This window comes from Pelodiscus sinensis, chromosome 1 (assembly GCF_049634645.1).
Source record: "Pelodiscus sinensis isolate JC-2024 chromosome 1, ASM4963464v1, whole genome shotgun sequence".
Classification (NCBI taxonomy): Eukaryota; Metazoa; Chordata; order Testudines; family Trionychidae; genus Pelodiscus; species Pelodiscus sinensis.
The window spans coordinates 139,320,526-139,344,767 of record NC_134711.1 but is presented as its reverse complement, the minus strand read 5'-3'; the positions used below and the strand labels follow the sequence as shown (position 1 = coordinate 139,344,767).

General features: G+C 46.9%; 1 protein-coding gene across 3 annotated transcripts; it reads right to left on the bottom strand.

Moving 5' to 3' along the window:
* Positions 1-1,305: 1,305 nt before the first annotated feature.
* LOC142819216 (cystatin-A-like) lies at positions 1,306-23,674 on the bottom strand. 3 transcript variants are annotated; one of them, XM_075904473.1, is made up of 3 exons: positions 23,353-23,674; positions 11,502-11,603; positions 1,306-6,550 (listed from the first exon to the last, which is right to left on the bottom strand). In XM_075904473.1, the coding sequence occupies exons 1-3, from the start codon at positions 23,419-23,421 to the stop codon at positions 6,284-6,286; spliced, it is 438 nt and encodes a 145-aa protein (XP_075760588.1). In that variant the 5' UTR covers positions 23,422-23,674; the 3' UTR covers positions 1,306-6,283. The 3 variants fall into 3 exon arrangements, with proteins under 3 accessions (XP_075760588.1, XP_075760594.1, XP_075760602.1); XM_075904479.1 differs by having other exon boundaries at positions 1,306-6,497; positions 23,353-23,671; XM_075904487.1 differs by having other exon boundaries at positions 6,388-6,555; positions 23,353-23,663.
* Positions 23,675-24,242: the final 568 nt, after the last annotated feature.

Genomic DNA, 24,242 nt, shown 5'->3' with positions numbered 1-24,242 from the left:
CTCCCCATCGGGGGCTCGTGCCCCGTTCCTCCCTCACCTCCTTCCACTTACCCTTCCCTAGCCTCTTTTCTTGATGTACAAAATAAAGGACAATTGTGTTAAAAAATGGAATCTGTCTTTATTGAACAAAACTGGGGGAGACTGGGAAAAGGAGGTGGGAGAGGGGAAGAGAGAGGCTGGGGTAGGGGAGGGCAACTAAAATGATCAGGGGTTGGGAACAGGTCCCATATGAAGAGAGGCTAAAGAGACCGGGACTTCTCAGCTTAGAAAAGAGGAGACGGAGGGGGGACAGGATAGAGGTCTCTAAAAGCAGGAGTTGGGTGGAGAGGGTGCATACAGAAAAGTTCTTCATTAATTCCCATAAAGAAAGACTAAGGACACCAAAGGAAAGGAAAGGAATGGGTAGCAGGCTTCAAACTAGTAACAGAAAGTTGTTCTTCACAAAGCAAAGAGTCAACCTGTGGAACTCCTTGCTGCAGGAGGCTGTGAAGGCTACAACTAGAACAGAGTTTAAAGGGAAGTGAGATCAAGTCATGGAGGTTGGGTCCATGGAGTGGTATTAGCCAGGGGGTAGGAGTGGTGTCCCCGCCCAAAGTTTATGGAAGGCTGGAGAGGGATGGCACGAAACAAATGGCTTGGTCACTGTCTCTGGTCCATCCCTAGGGTTGGCCGCTGTCAGCAGACAGGCTACTGGGCTAGATGGACCTTTGGTCTGAACCAGGATGACCATTGTAAGCTCAAGGCTCAGGGTCGGGGGTCTCAGTGGACCCCCTTGATTTTCATGCACACCTGCTCCTGGGTGGCCAGGCTGGCAGCTCTCCTGCCCAAGCCGGCCACTTTCCTGTGCCTAGTGCGGAGATCATGGACACAGTTTGGAGGCAGGAAGCCACAGCCGGGCTCCCACAACCAGTGAGAGCGGCAGGGCTGGGGAGTCCTGATCCATGGCTGGCAGAGCCCTAAGGGAACAGGGGACCTCCAATCCCTCCTGGCACACAGCCTCCAGATACCCATTCTCTAAACCCTGAGGTATCCTCCTGTCTGCACACAAGCCCCTAGCTCCTCCAGCCACACACCCCCAGTTGCCCCCTCCCTGCCTCCTGAGTTACCTCCTGGCCACACACGCCCCCAGCTACCCCCTCCCTGCGCCCTGAGTTACCCCCTGGCCGCACACAGCCTGCAGCTGCCCCCTCCCTGCCCCCTGAGTTACCCCCTGGCCGCAAACAGCCCCCAACTGCCCCCTGAGCTACCCGCTGGCCACACACAGCCCCCAGCTGCCCCCGTCCCTGCCCCGAGTTACCCTCTGGCCACACACACAGCCCCGATCTGTGGAGATATTGAAGAGTAGGTTAGATAAATGTCTATCAGGGATGGTCTAGACAGTATTTGGTCCTGCCATGAGGGCAGGGGACTGGACACGATGACCTCTCGAGGTCCCTTCCAGTCCTAGTATTCTATGAGTATTCTATGATCGTACTGACCTTCTTTAAGCAAAACCTACTTTGTTAAGGCTCACTTTTACATGGGTCAGTTGCCAACAATTCATCACCCACAAAAATCTGTACTTCCCTTCTTCAGGTAGGGCTTTATCCTCATTAAACACAGGCAGCGCCTAGCATCATACACCCTCCCCTCTGTTGATTACAGATAACCTAGATGAATCACATTCAGACACTTTCTGGAATTGGGTTATGACATTAACTTGAATAAACATGCTTTCAATGCAAGATTTCCCAATGAAAAGATCTGTAGGTGATCATTGCCTTACATCAGCTATAACTTCATGTTTAATAGGGTTCCATTCCAGCTGGATTCTGGCTAAAGGCACACTCTTAGCAAACTCATAGAGGGTTACCATATTCACACTCCTTTCTGGTAAATAATCTTCCTCTCTGCTAAGATCTGCTTAGTTGGTTAGATCAAAGGTCCAGCTAACACAGTACCCTGCCTGCCAACAGTGGCCAATGCCAGGTGCCCCAGAAGGAGGGAACAGAACAGGGAATCCTTGACCTGCTGCTCACAAACAGGGACAAAATAGTAGGGGAAATAGAGGTGGGTGATGCCCTGGGAAGCAGTGATCATGAGATGGTCGAGTTCAGGATCCTGACCAAAGGAAGAAGGGAGAGTAGCAAAATACACACCCTGGACTTCAGGAAAGCAGACTTTGACTCTGTCAGGGAACTGATGGACAGGATCCCTGGGATGCTGACAGGAGGGGGAAAGAAGTCCAGGAGAGCTGGCTGTATTTTAAAGAAGCCTTATTGAAGGCACAGGGAGAAACCATCCTGGTGTTCAGTAAGAAAAGCAAATATGGTAGACAACGAGATTGGCTAACCAGGGACATCCAAGAAGACCGTATAAGGGGGGTCTATTACGAGGGCCCTGCATTCTAGTACTCGCCTGGCTGAGGTAATGGCCACCAGGAAAGACACCTTCTAGGAAAGCTGTAGCAGAGAACACGTAGCCAGTGACTCAAAGGAAGGACCCATGAGTCTTAAGAGGACCAAATTTAGGTCCCAGGAGGACACTGGCTTACACACCTGGGGGTAAACCCTGTCTAAGCCCTTGAGTAACTGGTGCACCATGAAGTGTGAGAAAATGGTTCTTCCCCCCGAACCAGAGTGGAAAGCCGAGATGGCTGCTAGGTGCACTTGCATGGAGAAGAAGCCAGGTCCTGGAGCCTGAGCCCCAGGAGGTAGTCCAAGATAGCTGGCACCGGGGCCTCCGTAGGGGGGACCCCCTTGTCACCTGACCAGATTACAAACCATTTCCACTTCGCCAGGCAGAAAGACCTGCCAGGTAGAAGGCTTCCAGACCCCTAGAAGGACTGCCTGGCCTGCTCCAAGCACTGCCTCTCTGAGGCCGTTAGCCATGGAGCTTCCATGCCATGAGGTGCAGACAGTAGAGGTTCGGGTGTCTGAGCCTGCCAAACTGCTGGGAGATTAGGTTCGGAAACAGGGGGAAGGCCAGAGGCCGCTCCACTGAAAGGGCGAGGTGGTCCAGGAACCAATGCTGATGAGGCCAGGCCGGGGCTACCAAGATCACCGAGGCCCGGAATTCCCTGACTCTGAGGATTTCTCTGGGGATCAGCAGGAAGGGGGAAAGGCCTACCGCAGGCCAGGGGATCGTCAACAGAGACCCCAGAGACCCCAGGCTGTCCCCAAACAGAGAGCAAAACCAGGGACACTTCCTGTTGAAGCAGATGGTGAACAGGTCCAGGTGGGGAAACCCCCACCTATGGAAGATGGAAATGTGGAAAGAGGCGTCTTTGAGACCGAGAGCAGCGTACCAGTCTCGCGTGTCTATGGAAGGAATGAAGGAGGCCTGGGTAACCATCTTGAACTTGGACCTTACTACGAAGGTATTCAGATCCCTCAAATCCAGAATAGGACGCCAATGTCTATCCTGCCCATGGACAAAGGGGCAGAGCATAGCCCTGTGTCCTCAGGTGGGCCGTGAGCATCTGTTCTCCCATCCGCCACCTGGTTTGATAGTGGTACAGGATGCTAATCACCATGAGCAATAGGGCCAACCTGCTCATGGTGATTATCAGCCTGTACCACGTATCGGGAGAGAAGGACCATTTGACCTGAAGCATCTCTTTCCCTGCACCACAGCTTTTGGTCTCAAGTGGCTGCATTCCGGCCCAAGGGCAGCAGACCTTATGGTCGGTGGTAATACCATGTGGTATTAAGGGCTTATTCATCTTAATGTGTGTATCTTCATGCTCCTCTGCTAGTGTTCTCTCTCTTTCTCTCTCTCTCTTTCGTTATATGATTCTTCCTTACTTTCCTTACATGCTTTGTTGAGCACTAAAATAGTTAACAATGCTGACATTTAAAATAGCGTTGCCCTTTTTGGCCCCACTGGCTAGCCAAAATTCAGTGTGTTGCAGCGTTGTTTCTGTTAAAGAGAGAAATGGATTATATGATTCAGGTATATTCTTGGGTTTCAATTTTTTTAAACAAAGAATGTTCAAATAGTCCTGGTTCCCTGCGCACAGTAGAAACAAACAACAGCAGGTGCTCTCTGCAAGCCCTGTGCCCAAGAATCTCTGTCCCACTGCTTCCTCCCAGGGAATATTTTCCTTTCAGGAGGCTGGAACGCCATCTGCTGACTTTCTGTCTCCAGTGCCCAGAATCTTTAATCTATATCCTGATCCAGCCCTGTGCATTTACTACAAGGGCAAACTTCCCTAAAGTATCTCTGGCCTGCCTTGCCATCTGTTGTCTCAGGCAATAGCTTCCATTTTCTCAAATGCTTTTACTTTATATCCCAGGTCCTTCCCTTCACTCTGAGAGATTACTTTATACACACATTGGTTTTAACGAGCTTTATGATTAAATATGGATTTCAGGGCTTGTTTAGATGAGCACCGAGTGCACAGCAAACTGAGTGGCACTATTAATCTAGACAGGCTCCTAGAGCCACTGCTTGCAGCCATTAGCATCTTTCAGCATAACAATATCGTTGGCAGCAGAGTCAGCATCTGTTGAAATGATTGGGGCCTTACTGCTCTGTGTAGAAAAGCCACTGGATACAAGCTAGGGAGCGTGGACATCACCTGTATAAATACAATACACTGTGAAAGGGATATAGTCAGTATGAGTTGAGTACACATTTCATTTAAACATTGATTTTGTTTTTTTGTAATCGGGGATGTTCTATTGAAGTTTTATTAGTTAAAAACCGAAAAACAGAACCCTAAATACGAGTTCCCAGTGTAATTTGTGTCCATTGTACAGTGTAGATTGCAAGGACTTACGGCCTACCTTCTCCTCTCTAGAAATGGTTCTTCAAACACTAAAGTGCAGAATACTGGTAAGGCTGGTTGTAGTTACACATGTTCTCTCAGCAGATGTCAGTCTCCCGGGCTGCCAGTCTGACACTTTCCACCAGCACGACCTTCAATTCCACCCTTGCTGTTTGATGATAATTCCCCCTTTGCAGTTACATTTTAAGAACTATCAGTTAGCCAACTGATAATCCACTTAGCGTGTGCCATGTCAACGATATGTTCTTTCACTTTTGTAATTAAAATGTTCTGCAGCACCAAGACAAAGGCTTTACAGAAGTCTAAGTAAATTAGTCCACACTATTGCCTTTAGAACCAAACTTATCTTATCAAAAAGTTATCAAGTCAGTCGGATATGATCTATGTTCCATAAATTCATGTTGATTTGCATTAATTTAATTCTTTATAAATCAAATCCATTATCAGTTTTTCCCTTATTTTACCAAGGACAGATGTCAGGCTCACAGGTCTATAATTACCCAGATTGATCCATTTATCCTTATTAAGAACTGGCACAGCATTAGCTTTCTTTCAGTCTTCCGGTACTTCCCCAGTACACCAAGTCTTATGGAAAGTCAGCATTGATGGACCCGCGTGATCTTCAGCCACCTCTTTTAAAACTCTTGGATGCAAACTATCCAGATCTGCTGATTTAATAATGTCTAATAGCTTCTGTTTAACATCCTTCTCAGATTTTAGTAGAATTGAGAAAGTGTTATCGTCACCACATGATGAGACTACATCAGCTGCTTTTCCTCAAATCCAGAACAGAAATATGTTTTAAATAATTTTGCCTTTTCTGCATTATTATTGATAATTCTGTCTTTTCCACCTAGGAATGAACCAATAAACATTTGTCAAGATTCTTTTAATTACTAATATATTTTTAAATGCCCTATTATCTTTACCTCTATTGGCCACAGATTTCTCCATGTGTCCCTTGGTTTCTCTTAATTTTCTTCAGTTCCTAACTTCTGATTGATATTCATAACTGTCAGCTTCCCTTTCTTCCATTTGGTATCTCTGTGTGTATTTTATTTTTTACAGCTGCCATCACTTCCCCTCTGTAACTCAGATTGTTTTTTAACTTGCACAGCCTCCGTTGTTGGATTGTGGCTTTGGGGCACTTTGGGTACGTCTAGACCAGTGGTCTCCAACATTTTTACACCCAAGATCACTTTTTAAGTCTCAGAACAGGCGAAGATCTACCGCCCCGCCCCTTCCTTGAAGCTCCACCCTCTCTATACTCCTGTCCATCACTTGCTATCCCCAGCCCTTATACATGCTGTTAAACAGTTTATTTTTAAATTATGCAATATATAGAAAATTAAAATCACATGTTTATAGTTATGAAATAAATGGTCTGTTTTTAATTCATGCTATTTAAATGTCAAATGAAGCATTTACAATTATACATTTTGTTCTCTGCTATTTTGTAAATCTAAAATCAAGTACTGATAATTATATATTTTTTCTTTCAATAACCAAGTCTCAGTGTGACACCTGTGACTGAATGGTATCTGCCAGTGTCCTGATGGGCACCCGCTCTAGGCTCCCCGCTTCTCTGCCGTCACTTCCTTGGCTGGTGACATGTCCCGTTCCATCCTTTTTTCCAGGGCTGTTTTCCAGGCTGCAGAGCCCAGCAAGCCAGGTGCCTAAGCAGGCCAGTGTCTGGCCCTTGTTTTCCTTCCAGGGCTCTGAAGAGCTGCAACGGCCAGCAGCGACAGTCATCACACAGCTCCTTCTAAGCCAGCACCTCTGTTCTTCAGGTGGAAGCAACACAGAGAAAACATTACAAACAAGAAAAGAACCTGCCCACCCTTGTGCACTTACCAGAGGTCACCCTGTCCCCAGACAGGGCTCTGGTAGGAGTCGTCCCTTCGACTCTCAAAGGGGGATTTCTGTGGTGACGAGTTCAGGACAGCCTTGGCTCAGGACTAGCAGGCCCACCAACAGGCCAAACCTCTCAGCACAAGACTGGCCGTACTGGGTTGGACCAAGTGTCCATCTCGCCCAATTTCTTGGCCTGTCTGGCTATTATCGGCATTTTGTTCCCCAATCCGCAGCCATTGCAGCCCCCCTGGCCTCACTCCTGAAGAAGGACAGCTCCTGACAAATCAGCAGCGCTGCTGAGTGTGAAGAGGCCTTTGGCACCTTGAAGAGGATTCTGTCGCAGGACCCAGTGCTTTTTAGTCTGGATTTTGATAAGGGATTTGTGCTACAGACGGAAACCTCCAGAGTACGGTTGGGGGTGTTCCTCTCACAAGAGGGGGAGGGAGACGAACTCCTTGCCTTGTATTTGAGTAGGAAGCTGTTCCCGTGGGAGTGCAAATACTCCACGATTGAAAAGGAAGCCCTCGCCGTCAAAGGGGCCATTGGGGCTCTGTTATTATTTATTAGGTGCTCCCTTTGTCCTCGCGACGGACCATGCCCCTCTGCAGTGGCTACAGCGGATGAAAGACACCAATGCCCGCCTCACGCTGATACCTAACACTGCAGCTATACGCCTTCTCGGTCTGACACCAACCCAGTAAGGAACATCTAAATGCTGACTTTTTCTCCCACCCAGGGGAAGAGCCAGAATCCAGCCCCGGAGACCCAAGACTGGGTTTGCAGGAGGGGGAGCACAGTGAATCAGCGTGGCTACCCAACCCCACCCACAGGTGCAGGAGGGCGGGACCAGAAGTATAAAAGGAGGACCTCCCCCCTCAGTAGAAGCCCGGCTGTTAAGCAGGCCAGACGCTCGGCCCAAGATCCCTAGGAGGAAGGCCCCACACCGCTGCCCTCGGCAGAAGGACTGGTGTGGGCTGCCATGACCACTGCTGGGCCCTGACGACTGGGTGGGGCTGCAGAGACTGCTGCCAGGGCCCTTGCCAAGCCCTGAATAATGGACTGGACCCTGAGCCCCTGGACATGCTAGGTGCCCCAAAGGGAATGGACAGAACGGGTCATCATCAAGTGATCCATTCCCAGCTTCTGACACAGACTAGGGGCTCCATTCCTACCCGGCCTGGCTTAATAGCCATTGGTGGACCTATCTTCCATGAATCTATCTTGCTCTTTTTTGAACCCTGTTAAAGCCCTGGCCTGCACCCCATCCTCTGGCAAGGAGTTCTACAGGCTGACTGTGTGTTGTGTGTGAGGAAAAACTTCCTTTGTTTGTCTTAAACCTTCTACCTTTTAATTTCATTTGGTGACCCCGGTTGTTCTTCTGTTATCTCCTTCATACAAAATGGGCCTTTTATCTTGAGATTCTGGGGTCATCAGCAGACAATGGTCCTCTCCTCAGGGTATAGCTTCAAAAGACTGAGTTTGGGGCATCACTGGAAGTAGGGAATTTACTTTCACATCCCCCTGAAGAGACGCCAGCCAAACCACTTGATACTCTGTCCCAAAAGCCCATTGTTCTCTGGCACAGTATGCAGTACAGTCGGGAAGTTCTACTTCCCAGGCTTGATATCACATCTCCCCGTGTAGAGAGAAAATACAGTCCCAGCCCACAGTACTGTGTAGCCTTTGGGTTTAATACACTGGATTCCAAAGATACTCACACTTCATTCAGTGAGGCTTTTTGGGGAGAAGGCACGAAATTGCCATCTGTTAAAATCAGTGGTAGGTGACTTGTGGCCCATTGGAATTCTACGTGTGGCCCATGAGACATTTTGGTTCCTGGTGCGCACACAGGGTTGCCCGATTCTGCTGGGTTTTTTCCACATTGGTTTTTTTTCTTACTGGCATTACTGGAGTGACCACACGTACAGCAAGGGCACGTGAAGTGAGGTGCAGGCCGATCGCAGACAACACTGAGTGTAATTGCTGAGCGCTCCCTCTGCCACCAATTAAAGAGGGGCTGCTTTGCAGGAGGTTCAGTCAGCGCACCCCTCAAATTCCAAGTGCACAAGCGCAGAACACAGCCCTGCTCTAGCCCAAGAGAACATCTCAGTTAGGACAATCTTGTGGCTCGCTGAGCGGAAGGAGGGCCACTGATGCAGCCACTCACGAGCCTAGGTTGCTCATCGCTCTGTTACATCCTGCTGTATGGAACATCTCCTACTTCAGCCATTGGCTACATTGGCCATGGAAGACTTAACCCCTTGTGCCCTAGAAGGGCCTTCGCAGTACAGACACTCCGGAGGGGCAAAGAAAGCCAGGGAAAGGAGATGTTTTCTTCATCTTCTACATGAGAGTCAGTTGATGAAAGCCAGGTAAGAGGCAAGAGGGGAATAATGGGAAGAAGCCCTTCTGTTGAACCCTCCAGGGACTAGCTGAGTTTACAGCAAGGGCTGACGTGCGTTTGGAATGTTTGTTGGACGTCTGTTTGCTTGGCTAAAGGACCAAACCCAAAGCACCCCACCTCCAGAAAGGAACCAGAGAGCAGTGAGTCCTAGTGGAAGGTAAGCGAGTGCTCTAACATGGGCTGGGGAAGATTTTTCAGACAAATCTCTTATTCGCCACAAATGCAGTTTCAAATCGCACAAAACTATGGCTACGTCTACACGTGGCAGCTTCTTGTACAAGAACTGTTTTGCAGAAGAGTTCTTGCACAAAAAGTCTTCTACAAGGGCACATCTACACTGGCATGTGCTTTTGTGCAAGAGATGTGCTTTTGTGCATGAGCATCCATGGCAGTGTGGCTGCTCTCTTGCGCAAGAAAGCTCTGATGGCCATTTTAGCCATAGGTGTTTCTTGTGCAAGAAATTAATGTTGCTTGTCTACACTGCCCTTTTGCGCAAGAGCTCTTGCGCAAGAGGGCATATCCCTCATGGGGAGAGGAATAACTCTTCCAAAAGAAGCCCTCTTTTTCAAACCTAGACTGTAAATTTACTTGTGCAAGAACGTGCGTGCAATGTAGACACCTGGCAAGTTATGGCACAAGAAAAGCTGTTCTTGTGCAAGAAGCTGCCAGTGTAGATGTAGCATATGGGTTTTTGTGAATTTGGATTGTGCACAAGTGTTCAAGTACTGCAATGAGGCAGCTGAGCAGTAACAGCCCTTCAGGCGCAGCTGTAGCCAGCCAATACGTTGTTCTTCAGTAACAAAGAGTCAAAGATATTGGACTGCAAAAGGACATGCTGTGCCTTTGTTGGGGGACGCCATGTAAATCTGTTTCAGGAGCCAGCCTGGCCCAGAATGTGGGTAGCAAAAGTACACATTTAATCCTCAAGTCTTAGGCCTAGATCTTCAAAAATGAGTGCCTCCTGTTAGGCTCCTGGAACAGATTTTCAAAAGAACCTACATGATTTTAGGTGCACCAGTTCCACAGACAATTCGGAAAGTCCCCTCCTCCTTACTTTGTGCTTTTGAAAATCCCACCCCTAAACACTTCCATCCCCTAGTGATGCAAGGCCAGGAGAGATCCCAGTCAATACCCTCTTGCGCAGGACAAGTCTTGGTCATGGGTTTTCTACTTGTCAGAGAAATGTCTGACCACTGGGCTACAGGCTAGTCTGAGGTGGGACTCTGGCTCAGGAGGCCAGAATGAGGCCTGGGGCAGGAATGTTCAGAGAGCGTGTTCCACAGAAGGAGCAGCCTTGGCCTCTGGGTCTCAGGCAGCTTGTGACCGACCACAGGGCCCCGTTCTAGGAAAACATTTGGGAAAGGGGAAAATCTCATTAATAATCAATTTCTCATCCCTTCCCCTGAAGTGCGAGCCTTGGAACGTGTAATTGGATCACGAGGACTGAAAGGAAAGAGGGGCTGGACTGCACTTCTGCAGCAGAAGGTTGTGGGGACCTAGAGATCTACCCTTCCCAGCACACACTCGCTGTGTCTACTATTGCTTAGAGGAGTTTGAGAGTGTACCGCTGAATCCTCTCAGTAACTCTCCCCAGACTCCCCTGGCCGGCCTTCTGCCTAGGGGGTGAGCATGGGGAACAGGATTCTGCTTCCTCTCAGGGCACTGGGAGTGGGGGTGGGGATGTGGAAGGAAGGAAAAGCCATTGTTGTGCTTACACAATAGCGAAGGACAGTGCCAGAGGGTGAGCGTTGTAAAAGCCATTGGAGAGTCTGGAATGGAGATTGCCCCCTTGGCAAGCCCAAAATGTGGCTATTTACAGCTGAACTCATGTGACACGTGCTTTATAAATACTTAGGTGGGATTCACAAAACCCCCTTCTTTTCTTTTCTACTCACGTAGAGAAATAGCAGCCAACACATGCTAGATGAGCATGGCAAAAATCACACGAGAGATAGTCTCTTCCTTAATTAAAAGTCATCTTGGACCTTTCCCTGCATTGTTTGCTCACTGTTTGAACATCTTGCCTCAAGCCACTCCAGATGACAGCTCCATTCCACTTAAAGTAGAACACTGGCCAAGGCTGGAAGAAGCAGGGGATTTTGTTGAATACAGGTAGTCCCCGGGTTACATGGATCCGACTTACATCGGATCCCTACTTACAAACGGGGTGAGGCAACCCCGCACTAATTGCTTCCCCCCAGCAGACCAGGGAGACGCGAAGCTAGCGCTCCTCCTTTCCCCCCCTCCAGCATACCAGGGAGACGCTGAGCGGCTTTTCTCAGCAGTCCCCTCAGCTTGAGAATAAAGGACTGAGGGAAGTGATGTGTGGGAGAATAAAACTGAGCTCTGGAGAAATGTTTGGCTAGAGTTTCCCCTACAACATGTACCAGTTCCAACTTACATACAAATTCAACTTAAGAACAGACCTATAGTCCCTATCTTGTACGTAACCCGGGGACTGCCTGTACTGACCTTAATTAAGTTGTTTGTTCTAGCAACCACCTGCCTTCTAAATTCCACTGCTTTAAAGACTTTGTATGTCTTGTTCTCTTTCTCTTCCAGTTGTGGCTTCACCTATAATGAAAAAGAAAGGGTTAGGATGTGCAAAAAGCTCAGCACACTCCTTCTCATCATATGTTTAATGCCTCAGTTTCCCAGAAAAGGTACATCAACTTACATGCAGCAGACATTTCTCTTCTTTGGGCCTTGCTTCTTAACAAACAATTCAACTCAGGTCAGAGCTCCCCCCCCCCCCCCCCCATTTCCTGAGATCCACAGATCCTGCAACAGGCTTCCCATACCAAAACTAGGATTGCTGCCTGGCCTTTCCTGAAAGCATTTATCTGAAGCTCCTGCTCTCTGCAAACATCTCCTCCTATACCCCCATCCATCCATCCATCCATGGATTTCAGAGTTTGTCCAGCTTTTCCCATCCCCTTTCCAGAGTACACCCTATCCCCACTCCTCTTCATCCCCGCTCCTCCCTACCCCTCCTAGAGCCCTGACATTTTCAGTGTGAGCTACCCCAGTGGTCTCAGGTCACATGATATATCAAGACTCTCATGATATGTTGACTAAGGAGGCACCTTGATGAGCTCTGAGCAGGGGTGCTCCAGGGGTCCTGGTTCCTTGGGGCTGGCAAACGCTGGTTAAAGACTGATTTGTGGGCTGGGAATATACTTTATTAGATAGGACAGGTAATTTACGTGTATGCCTAATTTGCGATTAACGTGGAACCATTTGTTTCCATAACTCACACTTGTTCCTGTTTGAATCTGTCCATCCTTTAATAAATTCTCTTTTGTTTTACTGTAAGTGAACTCAAGTGCCGTGTGTGCTAGAGGAGCAGCGATTTAAAGTAAAACTGGGTCCACTGTTCCTTTGGGAACGGAGGATCTGGGATTTCTGTGGGTGTGCAGGAATGAGGGGCTGGATACCACATGGGTGCACCTATTGTCAGTGTGTAGGGCAAAGGCAGGTTTGGTGCAGCCCAGAGGTGAGTGCCTCACAGGGATTAACACCCCTCTGGCACCCTCTGGCAAAGGCAGGACGTGCTGGTGCAGGAGGCAGGTTTGGGTAGATGTGTGTGTGCCTGGGGGCAACTTCAAATGCTGCGGATTTTTAAAAACTTCTTCAGTGCCAGGACTTCAAGACTATGACATGGAATGAAGAGAGATTCCCATTGTAACATACAGCTGAGGGGAAGGGAAGTTTGGGGCTCATCATTGAGGTGACAGGAACATTATTAATGACCTTTACAAAGGCTAAGTGCCCACTGGCGCAGTTTAGGGCAGGGATACTCAACATGCAGCCCGTGGCCCATTTGTTTGCAGCCTGCGGTGCAGTTTGGGTTTATACGGGGCTCAACACAGGGCCCACGGGTGGGATCCTTTGAAATGGCCTCCACTAGGAACACGCTCCACAGCGGCGAGGCGTCTCCTAGGCGGGGTGAGCACTGAAAGATGCAAGCCGAGGGGCCCACAGGAATAGACAGGTACAGGATGTCAGTGTTTCTAGCCCCCAGAGAGGAGGTGCCGGGAGCACCGGTGCATTGTGGGAAGTGCTGGCTTCTTAGCCTTGTGGGCAGAGCCTGAGAGGTGCTGACCGGCTCACACAGACCACATTTGGGTCTGGCATCGCGACTTAAGTCTTAATCTTTATATTCATGCCCGTGAGTGCTATTTGCATGTATATTTGCATGTCTATGCAACCACACTTAAGTTGTGGCCCTCGGCACATGCTGTGAGTATCATTGTCCCCCCCCCCCCCCATACACACACACACCCCTCCAAGGCTTCTAAAGTTGAATAGCCCCGGCCTAGGGCACCTACACCTGTGTTTCCCCTTGAGGCCACCAAGGGCACCCACTCAAGGCCCACAGCTCCTCAGCCATCACCTCTCTTGGGCAAAGGCCCTTCTCTCTTTCTTTCCTGAGCAGGGAGTCCAGGCTGCACAGCTTCCTGAACTACTGTGTGATCTCTCCAGCAAGCCAGCCTGCCCAGCACCTGTACGGCTTTCTCTCCACAGGCTCTGAACAGTGCTGAGCCAGCAGCGACCAGTTATCACACCGCTCCTCCTAAGCCAGCACATTGATTGTGAAGGAAAAGCATTCCATGGAAACCATTCACACAATACATGCCCTACACACACGCTAGCTAGTTCACTAGAGATCACCCCAGCTCCAGCCTAGGGCTCCCGTAGGTTAGGCCCATCCAACCTTTCCCCAAAGGTTGGACACAAGGGCCCCGCTCATTTGCAGGGTCAGAAAAATGGTTCGATTCCATTTAAACTGTTTATCTAAAAATCCTTTTTGTCAGTTGGTCTCTGGAGAATCCAAACTGAATCAGTAAATGCAAGTATCTCCCCAGGTGGTGGGATCTCTGCGGAGGTCTTACAATTTGAGTCAATTTGCTTAACCACGCCCCCTCTGCACTATTGTTAGTTCCTAGAGGGCTTTGTCTCCCTCCCGCATGGAATTATATTGAATCCTTCAATAGAACAGAAACGAACTCCTAGTGAGGTAAATAGATAGAAAGGAGCATAAACACTGCCAAATTAAGTCTAAAAATGTAATAAGAAAAGCCAAAAAGGAGTTTGAAGAACAGCTAGCCAAAAACTCAAAAGATAATAACAAAATGTTTTTTAAATACATCAGAAGCAGGAAGCCAGCTAAACAAACAGTGGGGCTTCTAGACGATCGAGATACCAAAGGAGCACTTAAAGACGATAAAGTCATTGTGGAGAAACTAAATGAATTCTTTGCTTCAGTCTTCATGGCTGGGGATGTTAAAGGAGATTCCCAAATCTGACCCATCCTTTGTTGGTGGCAAAGCTGAGGACTTGGCACAGATTGAATTGTCATTAGAGGAGGTTTTGGAATTAAATGATAAACTTAACGGTAACAAGTCCCCGGGACCAGATGGCATTCACCCAAGAGTTCTGAAATAACTCAAATATGAAATTGTGGAACTTTTAACTATGTTTTCAAACCTATCCTTTAAATCAGCTTCTGTACCCAATGACTGGAAGATAGCTAGTATAACGCCGATATTTAAAAAGGGCTGTAGAGGCAATCCTGGCAATTACAGACCGGTAAGTCTAACATCAGAACTAGGCAAATTAGTTGAAACAATAATAAAGAATTTTCAGACACATAGAAGAACATAATTTGTTGGGCAAAAGACAACATGGTTTCTGTAAAGATGTCTTAGGAATCTATTAGAGTTCTTTGAAGGGGTCAACAAACATGTGAACAAGGGGAATCCAGTGGATATAGTGTACTTAGATTTCCAGAAAGCCTTTGACAAGGTCCCTCACCAAAAGCTCTTACATAAATTCAGTTGTCATGGGATAAGAGGGAAGATCCTTTAATGGACTGAGAACTGGTTAAAAGACAGGGGAAAAAAGGTAGAATGGAGAGGGGTAACTATTGGTGTTCCCCAAGGGTCAGTCCTAGGACCAATCCTATTCAACTTATTCATAAATGATCTGGAGAAAGGGATAAACAATGAGGTGGCAAAGTTTGCAGATGATACTAAATTGCTCAAGGTAGTTAAGACCAAAGTAGACTGTGAAGAACTTCCAAAAGATCTCACCAAACTGAGTGATTGGGCAACAAAATGGCAAATGAAATGTAATGTGGATAAGTGTTTAGTAATGCATGGTGGAAAAAATAACCCCGACTATACATATAATCTGATGGGGGCTAATTTAGCTACAACTAATCAGAAAAGAGATCTTGGAGTCATTGTGGATAGTTCTCTGTAGAAATCCTGCAGCGGCAGTCAAAAAAGCAAAAAGGATGTTAGGAATCATTAAAAATGGGATAGAGAATAAGACAGAGACTATCTTATTGACTTTATATAAATCCATGATATGCCCACATTTGAATACTGTGTACAGATGTGGTCTCCACATCTCAAAAAAGATAGACTGGCATTAGAAAAGGTTCAGAGAAGGGCAACTAAAATGATTAGGGGTTTGGAATGGGTCCCATATGAAGTGAGATTAAAGAGACTGGGACTTTTCAGCTTGGAAAAGAGGAGACTGAGGGGGGATATGATAGAAGTCTATAAAATCATGACTGGTGTGGACAAAGTGAATAAGGAAAAGTTATTTACTTGTTCCCATAATATAAGAACTAGGGGCCACCAAATGAAACTAATGGGCAGAAGGTTTAAAACAAATTAAAGGAAGTTCTTCTTCACACAGCGCAGAGTCAATCTGTAGAATGCCTTGCTTGAGAAGCTTATGAAGGCTAGGACTATAACAGGATTTAAAAGAGAACTAGATAAATTCATGGAGGTCCATAAATGGCTATTAGCCAGTATGGGTAAGGAATGGTGATCTTGGCCTCTGTTTGTCAGAGGGTGCAGATGGGCGGCAGGAGAGAGATCGCTTGATCATCACCTGTTTGATTCACTCCCTCTGGGACACCTTGTGGTGTATGAAGGCACGGACTCTGGCCGGTGCAAGCACGAAATCATTTTATTGCAAGATTACAACTATCGTTATACCCTCTCAACTTCCCAAAAGTCTACATCCTGCTTTTCACAAACTATGCTCTTTCACAGTCCCAACACAGCATTCTCAAAGGTCGTTGACTCGGGCAGATGTTGTTATTGTTGGCTCAGGACTCTTGATTACGCGCGTTCCCGCTGACTCTTGACTCTTGGATTGTCCTCCAAGGTCTGCAGCTTTTCTTGATTTTGTCCTTGGGATGCCCTGTCGCGCGGCCAAAGCACTATACTTGTTGATTCTCTACACACCTGGCATTGGCCACTGTCGGCAGACAGAGTACTGGGCTGTATGGACATTTGGTCTGACCCAGTATGGCTGTTCTTATGTTTTTATGTTCCTATAACACTAAAAGTGAATTCAGTATAGTTTGTCCAGGAGATCTGGCACAATCAAGTGATGTGCTGTGATCACCCTCACCTGGTGGGGTCATTGGAGGGCTGTGGCGCATCAGCCCTTCTCGGCTACAGAAGTAGGCAGAGCATGCCAGCTGTACCTTGGTTCTGGGGAAAGCATTAAAGAAACTGCAGCTGCAAGGCATCCTGGGCTTCAAAAGCTCTCAGATACGCAGCACCACTGAAATACTAATGGTATGTCTACACTACAAAGTTAATTCGAACTAGCAGACGTTAGTTTGAATTAACTTTGATAGGCGCTACACATACAAACCGCTAGTTCGAACTTAATTCGAACTAGAGGAGCATTTAATTCGAACTAGGTAAACCTCATTCTACGAGGACTAACGCCTACTTCGAAGCAAGTAGTTCGAATTAAGGGCTGTGTAGCCACTTAATTCGAACTAGTGGGAGGCTAGCCCTCCCCAGCTTGCCCTGGAGGCCACTATGGGCACCACCAGGAAAACTTGTCTGCCCACCTCCCGGCCCCGGAGCCCTTAAAGGGGTGCCCGTACCAGTTGCAAGCCAGCCAGCACCCAGCCATCAGACCCTGCACCTAGCACGGCACAGGCCAGCCACCCGCTGCCACCCAGCCCTTCGCCTCTTCCTAGGACCAGGCTGGCGCCTCCCGGGAGCCTGCCCGGGGCCGCAAGAGGCGGGCGCCCACCTGGTCTAGTGTGGACATCGTGGACCTCGTCGAGGTTTGGGGGGAATCCTCCAACGTCCACGACCTCCGCACTAGGCACAGGAAAGTGGCCGTCTAGGGCAGGAGAGCTGCTAGCCTGGCCACCCAGGAGCAGGTTTGCATGAAAATCAAGGTGGTCGAGTGAGACCCCGACCCTGAGCCCTGATCGTAGAACATAAAAACGGCCGTACTGGGTCAGACCAAAGGTCCATCTAGCCCAGTAGCCTGTCTGCCGACAGCAGCCAACACTAGATACCCTGCAGGGATGGACCGAAGACAATGACCAAGCCATTTGTCTCGTGCCATCCATCTCCAGCCTTCCACAAAGAGAGGCCAGGGACACATTTCTACCCCCTGGCTAATACCACTCCATGGACCCAGCCTCCATGAATTTATCTAACTTCTCTTTAAACTCTGTTCTAGTTCTAGCCTTCACAGCCTCCTGCAGCAAGGAGTTCCACAGGTTGACTAATTGCTTTGTGAAGAAGAACTTTCTGTTATTAGTTTGAAGCCTGCTACCCATTCATTTCATTTGATGTCCTCTAGTCCTTCTGTTATGAGAACTAATGAAAAACTTTTCTTTATGCACCCTCTCCACACCACTCATGCTTTTATAGACCTCTATCATATCCCCCATCAGTCTCCTATTTTCTTAGCTGAAAAGTCCCAGTCTCTTTAGCCTCTCTTCATATGGGACCTGTTCCAAACCCCTGATCATTTTAGTTGCCCTCCCCTCTCCCACCCTCTCTCTTCCCCTCTCCCACCTCCTTTTCCCAGTCTCCCCGAGTTTTGTTCAATAAAGAGAGTTTCTATTTTTGAACACACGTGTCCTTTATTTTGTACATCAGGAAGGGGGGCTAGAGAGGGGTAAGAGGAAGGAGGTGAGGGAGGAATGGGATATGAGCCCCTGATGGGGAGGACTGGGGTGGCTCTGCGGGCTCCTCGGGGTGGAAGCTCTCCTGCAGCCCCCCGATTGACCCACCCCCCTCGGATGGCAGCCTGCGGCAAGTGCAGCCGGGCTGATGGCCGAGTGTTGTGATATGCTGAGTGTGGGCACTGAGGGCACTCCAAGCCAGGACTGCTTTGCTGTCCCTCATCGAGTTAGACAAGCAAGATGGGAACCCCTGAAAACTGTCTGTCCGGGGTGGGGGTCAGGTCCCTTTAAGCACAGCCCTCGGCTAGCCTGAGACAGCAGCTCCACACTCTAAGTCCTAACCTGATACCCTGCCGGCACTGCTTCCGGCCATCCTTAACCTCGGTTCAGGGTCCACTCAATGTGGACATGCTAGTTCGAATTAGCAAAACGCTAATTCGAACTAGATTTTAGGTCTAGATGCACTAGTTCGAATTAGCTTACTTTGAATTATCTAATTCAAATTAAGATAGTTCGAATTAGTGCTGTAGTGTAGACATACCTCATTTACTAGGGCTGCCAAAAAGGTCAAATGCCTTAGGCTCACTCAACAGGCTAGAGAAGTTCCCACTGTAACCTTTGGGAGGCAGTTCCAATGCAGGGCAGGGATCCTCAGGCCTCACTATCTTAATATTTCAATCCACTCCCGCAGCAGAAGAAATTCAGAGTTCAGGTCTGTGTATAACGCAGTGTTTCTCACCCAGTGGTACGAGTCCCCTTAGGGGTACTCAAGAGAAGTCTGGGGACTACATCAACACAACTGATATTTGGAGAAAACAGAATTTTTGTTTTAGGTTTTACAGAGTTTTATTATTTTTGTACTTTTTACACCCAAAAATGTTATTGTCTGCCTGGCTACGATTAAGTTGTTTAAACAAGTGTTGCAACGGTAGAAAAAAATTACATGTGTCTGAAAAGTATAGGTACTGGGGGTACTAACAACATTTTTTAAAGGGGTACATTATAAAAAAAGGTTGGGAAACACTGGTATAACGTGTTGGAGGCCTCTCTTCATTGCTCTGCCACACGGATGCAGCATCTTCTGCTTGAAGGTGAACTCAGTAGCAGCTGTGCCTCCCAGGCTGCCACTCTCACCCCAAATCAGAAGCAGTGGGTATAAGAGGCAAAGGAAACCAATGCTTCCCCTGGGTCTTAGGGCCCAAACTCTTCTCTCTTTCTCTCTCTGTTCTGACTCTTCCCCAAGTCTCCCCACAGCAGGCTGTTGCAGCCTAATGAGTCTTTGTCTGGAGCAGATCTACTCACTAAAAAGTGAAAGTCCTTCCAGTTCACCACACCTAGTCACCTAACATTGAAACTCTTAAAAGAGCCATTAAGTGGTAATGACACCATTTGCGAACCCTAAAGTATGAACTGTCCGTTTCTTACACAAACCGTGGTGCATGGCATATTTACTCAGAACTAGGCCCTTAAATACAATATTTAAAGCAAACTGTAAATTTTTCGTTGGTGAGGATTATAAAATCTCATCTCTTAAAAACCCTTGCATTGATTTTTAGATGCACAAGTATTCATCTTTAAGCCTATATTCTTGGATCTTTAAACATGTAAGTTTTAAATAAATTCTTCAAAAGACCTCCCTGATCAAAAATACACATGTTCATTTTAATTACCATAGTACTAAAAATTTGCTTCCAGATTTTTCCTGTAATTACTGTCTATCCTTGCTGTAATCTTTCTCCCTTCAAAGAGAGAACTCCCCTTTTCTTACAGATAGTTGGACAAATGAGTTTCTATCATTATTTCAATCACACAAAATACATTAGTGTTCCCTTTTCTAAATGAACACTGTTATGAACACACAAAACCACTCTGATTAATTTAAAATAATGTCTTTGTTCCCGAGTGTTAAATATGCATTGCTTGAGGAAGGCTTAAGAGTACAAATATAAAGTCAGCTTAGAAATACTGATTGACAAATTGTAAACAGAGAAGAGCTGCATCATGTATTCCATAATATTTACTGTTGTATTCAGTAGGAAGACTGACTCACCCTTATTACATAGTTGTTGCAAATAACTCTAATAAATTCCAGGGTATATCAAATACCTGTGGCTGACATGTTTTTAACCCTAAATTTAGTGCTTTTATTTAGGTCCCAGTCTCGACAATCTGGCATGCAGTGCAAAACATACTCCATTTACTTTAGAAATAAATTGTAGAAGAGGGTTTATTCAGATGTCATTTGCTACATTTGAGTTCAGGCATTTGGCTGGAACGGGTAGAGCGGGGGGGGGAAGAGAGGAGGGCGACAGTGGGGACGGGCAGATCAGGGTGGAGTATGGGCGGGGCCACAGGCTGAGGAGCTCTCCTCCCCAAGCAGCAATTACACCCATGACCCAAATGCTGCAATCATGGCCCTGCTCCCAGAACCCCGACACCCTTGTTTTTGACTAGACGCTCCTCCGGCTCCCATGGAACCACCCCTTCTGCTGCTCTCAGCAATTTCAGCATGCTGCACCCAGGCTCCGTGCAGCTGGAGCGGGTTGCCCACCTCTCCTTGGGATTCCTGCTTTCAGATCCCCAAATGAAAAATGCAACGTGCCTTGTATCTGCTGAGGAAATCAGGGTTAAAATCCTTTGTCTAGCAAAACACCATTTCTATTTGCGGGGATTTTAATTGTTTTGAAGCCGCTTTTAGTAGCATTTGGCTACTGCAAATATGCCCCGCATGGCATCAGCCTTACAATGGGGGAAACTGAGGCAGAAGTGCTGACATGACTTGCCCAAAGTCAGGCCACAGAGTGACTCTGTGGCTGACAGAGGAGTCACATCTGTCCCATGACAACCAGTCCCAGTGCACTAGCTGCTAATCCATTGTGCTTCATTCATTAGCTTATTGGGAACTTTGACCGTTTCTTTAAAAGCATGTATGCAGTAAAGGCAATTCTCGTATTCAAGCCAATCAGCAATGGCATTTTTCTGCTGGCAGCTAGTTTCCCTTCCCATAAAAATGATCACGAAGGCTGGGGTGGCAAAGTGTTTTAGTCAGCAGGCTGGTGGTCAGATGTCCTTGGCTGCTAAAGAATACCATGGAGTTGCCATTTGACTCTCAAATGCCAGAACCTAGTCAAAATCTGCCCTCTCCTCAGCACACACAGATCTTACGCAATGGCAGAGCCAGCAAGGGGAAGTCAGGACTCGTTAGTTCTTTCTGCTGCTCTAAGCACCAGGCAAGAGTTTCGTCTTTTGGAATGGATGAGAGAGCAATGAATAATGTTGTTCTATTTTTTTAGGTCAGGAGTTTCCAGTCTTCTTTCTGACTCCCCCCTGCTGCGCGTGGTGAATATTCTACAGCCCACCTGTGCCACAACAACTGGTTCTCTTCACATTAGACAACTAGATTAAAGCCAGGGCCGAGGCAGGTAGGCAAGGCAACTGCCTGGGGCCCTGCAAAGCTCCACGGCTCAGCCTTTGCCTTCAGCCCCATGTGGGGGCATCTATGCCGGGTGCCAGGGCTCCGGCTTCAGCTTTCTGCCCTGGGCCCCCAGAAGTCGAGCGCTGGCCCTGCTCTCTGGTTTATTTTGGTGGGCCCCCTGAAACCTGCTTGTGGCCCCTGGTTGAGAACTGCTGCTTTAAATCATTCCAAGTGCATGGTCCTTTCCTGAAGTCGTCCAGGTCCCTACATCGCTGCCCTCCAGAGGCTGTCGTCTGCTCTCAGTGAAGGGCAGGGACATTTGAAACCCTCTGCTGACCCTCATGGCAATGAAAGCAGAACCTGACTTGACGTTTCACCTTTTTGCCACATTTGTGTTCACTGAAAACCAAGTATTGTGGCCTCATTTCTGATACGTGCTGTCTGCAGATTTAAACTTTCTACAATGCCAATGTCTTGTACTTCCATGGTGCCTTTTGAGGAAGGCTCTCAATATGTCTTCTTCACATGAATTCAACTTTACGGTCCCCATTTGAGGAAGGGAACTTTTAGTGTCCTCCACCCCACCCCCTTCAGTCCTCCTTTTAGAGCTGAAGAAGTTGAAGCACAAAGAAGTAACGTGATTTGGCTCCGGTCACATAGCGAGTCCACCTGAGTTCATATAGCGGCAGGCAGGCCCAGGGTATTTCCCCTCCTCCAGACCCCCAAACCCAAACAACGTTCAAGGGACCTTAAATCATTATCGGAAAGGCCAACGTTATAAATCACAGCAAGATCCTGACAGACTCTGAAAATCCAATGTTTCCCAGGGATCTACCTAGCCCCTGGACTCCTAGAAGGCTATTTGTTTATTAAATAGAGGAATCCAGGGTCTCTGCAATACCCACTCCCCTCTTCTATCCTCTCTCCCTCCCCCAGTAATGGGACTCTAGTTGCAGCCCTGAACAAAAGCCTGACTCCCTGGGCTGCTCTGCATTAACAAATGGGACCCCTAATGCACCAACCGTGCAGCTCCACTAGTCCAAGTACACAAGTGCCCGTGTAGACAGAACACTGATATTTTTACTGCCCCGTCAGCCAGTTCTGTACAGGTCGAGCTTCGATGGCGACTTGTAAAACCCTGTCTCCACAGGTGTTTCTATCACTGCTATTATCAGTTGAACTGCACTGGCAGTTAATTGGCTGTGTAGATTCAATTTCTAGTGCTTGTAAAGACCACTAGACCTTGCTGTCTTTCATCTATTTCTGTACATGTCCCTAGAGCTTTGAGAAGACTGAAAATCAGGTCAGAAGATTGGAAGAAAGCTAATGTGTTACTATTTCAAGAGAATAAATGGGATAATCCAGGCCAATTGGACATTGACCATAGGTAAAAACTGAAAGCAGCTGATATGGGTCTCGATTAATAAAGAATTAAAGGAAATTAGTATACTTAATACCAATCAGTGTGAATTTATGGAAATTTGATCCAGTCAGACTAACCTGATAAATTTTGATGAGATTATAAAAGTGGTTGATAAAAGGTAATACCACTGATATAACAGACCACTGTACAGCATTATACTTGGTGCCACATGACATTTTGATTAAAAACTAGCACAATACAAAATGAACATTGCCACAGTAAATTGATTAAGAGATTGAAAAGTTCTATGCCTGTGTAAACCACGTGGTCAGACTAGCTAGTCCCTTCCAACCTAGGCATATCTAGAATTTCCTGGACTGCAGTCAGTATCATCTCTTCTTAAGCAATTTCTCCATGCCCCATGCTCTGAAGCTGTCTAGAGAGCTTTCATTGACCACGCTGGATTTTTAAAATAAATTCTAGCTTCATTCCATAATCTCTCTGGAATTTGCTTTAAAGACATACCCTTTTTTGCTGTTAGTTTGTTTTACATCTTTCATTGGCTGTGACTCACCTGCTCAACAATCTTTTGGATTTCTGGAGTTGCAGGCTTGCTCTCAGTGTAACCTCCGGGAACACTCATAGTGGCAAATAACTTCTTAGGGTGTTTGCAAACACTGACAAGTAAAATCTAGAGAAAATGTGACCAAGAAAACTCAGATTTCCAATATTATGTAGCCGCACAGTCACGTGATTTGTAGATGTGGATTTTACCATCATCAGGTTTGTAAGGGAAAAGGAGAGAAGAAAGAAAAGCAAACTGTAGTATTTTTAATAGTAAGGGAAAGAGCACTTTAAAGACCATAATGTGTATATTGCTTTTTGGTCCCCAGAAAAGCAGAAAACAAATAAGTCCCCAACCCCTATTAATTATAGTATTTGGTTCAGGTTGGTGTGGCAATTTCTTGATTCAGCACCAGTTTCATCATATCTCATGAGGGTGTGATTCTTTGTGCTTAGGTAAGTGATTGTAAACACTGAACAACACCCAAATATTTCCCAATATTAACCTAAAAATTCCCACCCATTCTCCCCAGGTTTCATTTACAGGAACAGCAATTCCTGTTTAACTTGAACCTTGGTCCTCCAAGTTACCCTAAGCGAGCAAAGGCAACAGGCCTTTTATTTTTAATTATTTTATTTCTCTATTGCTTGTTACAAACCTGAAAGGTTTTCCAAATGTTGAAAGGACATATAAGAATGCTGGCATATGCTGCCTGCCACTCTTACCCCTTCTTTTGCTTGTATTTTGGCTTTCAGTCAGAAGAAATATAACCCGCCCTCCAAAAGAAGCGTGCATGTACATTTCTTTATCAAACTTTTTCCAAACCTATGTGCATTTAGCAATTAGTCTTGTTTTAATTGTGCACCAGAAATAACATTTTCTTTTTCTACATTATCTCT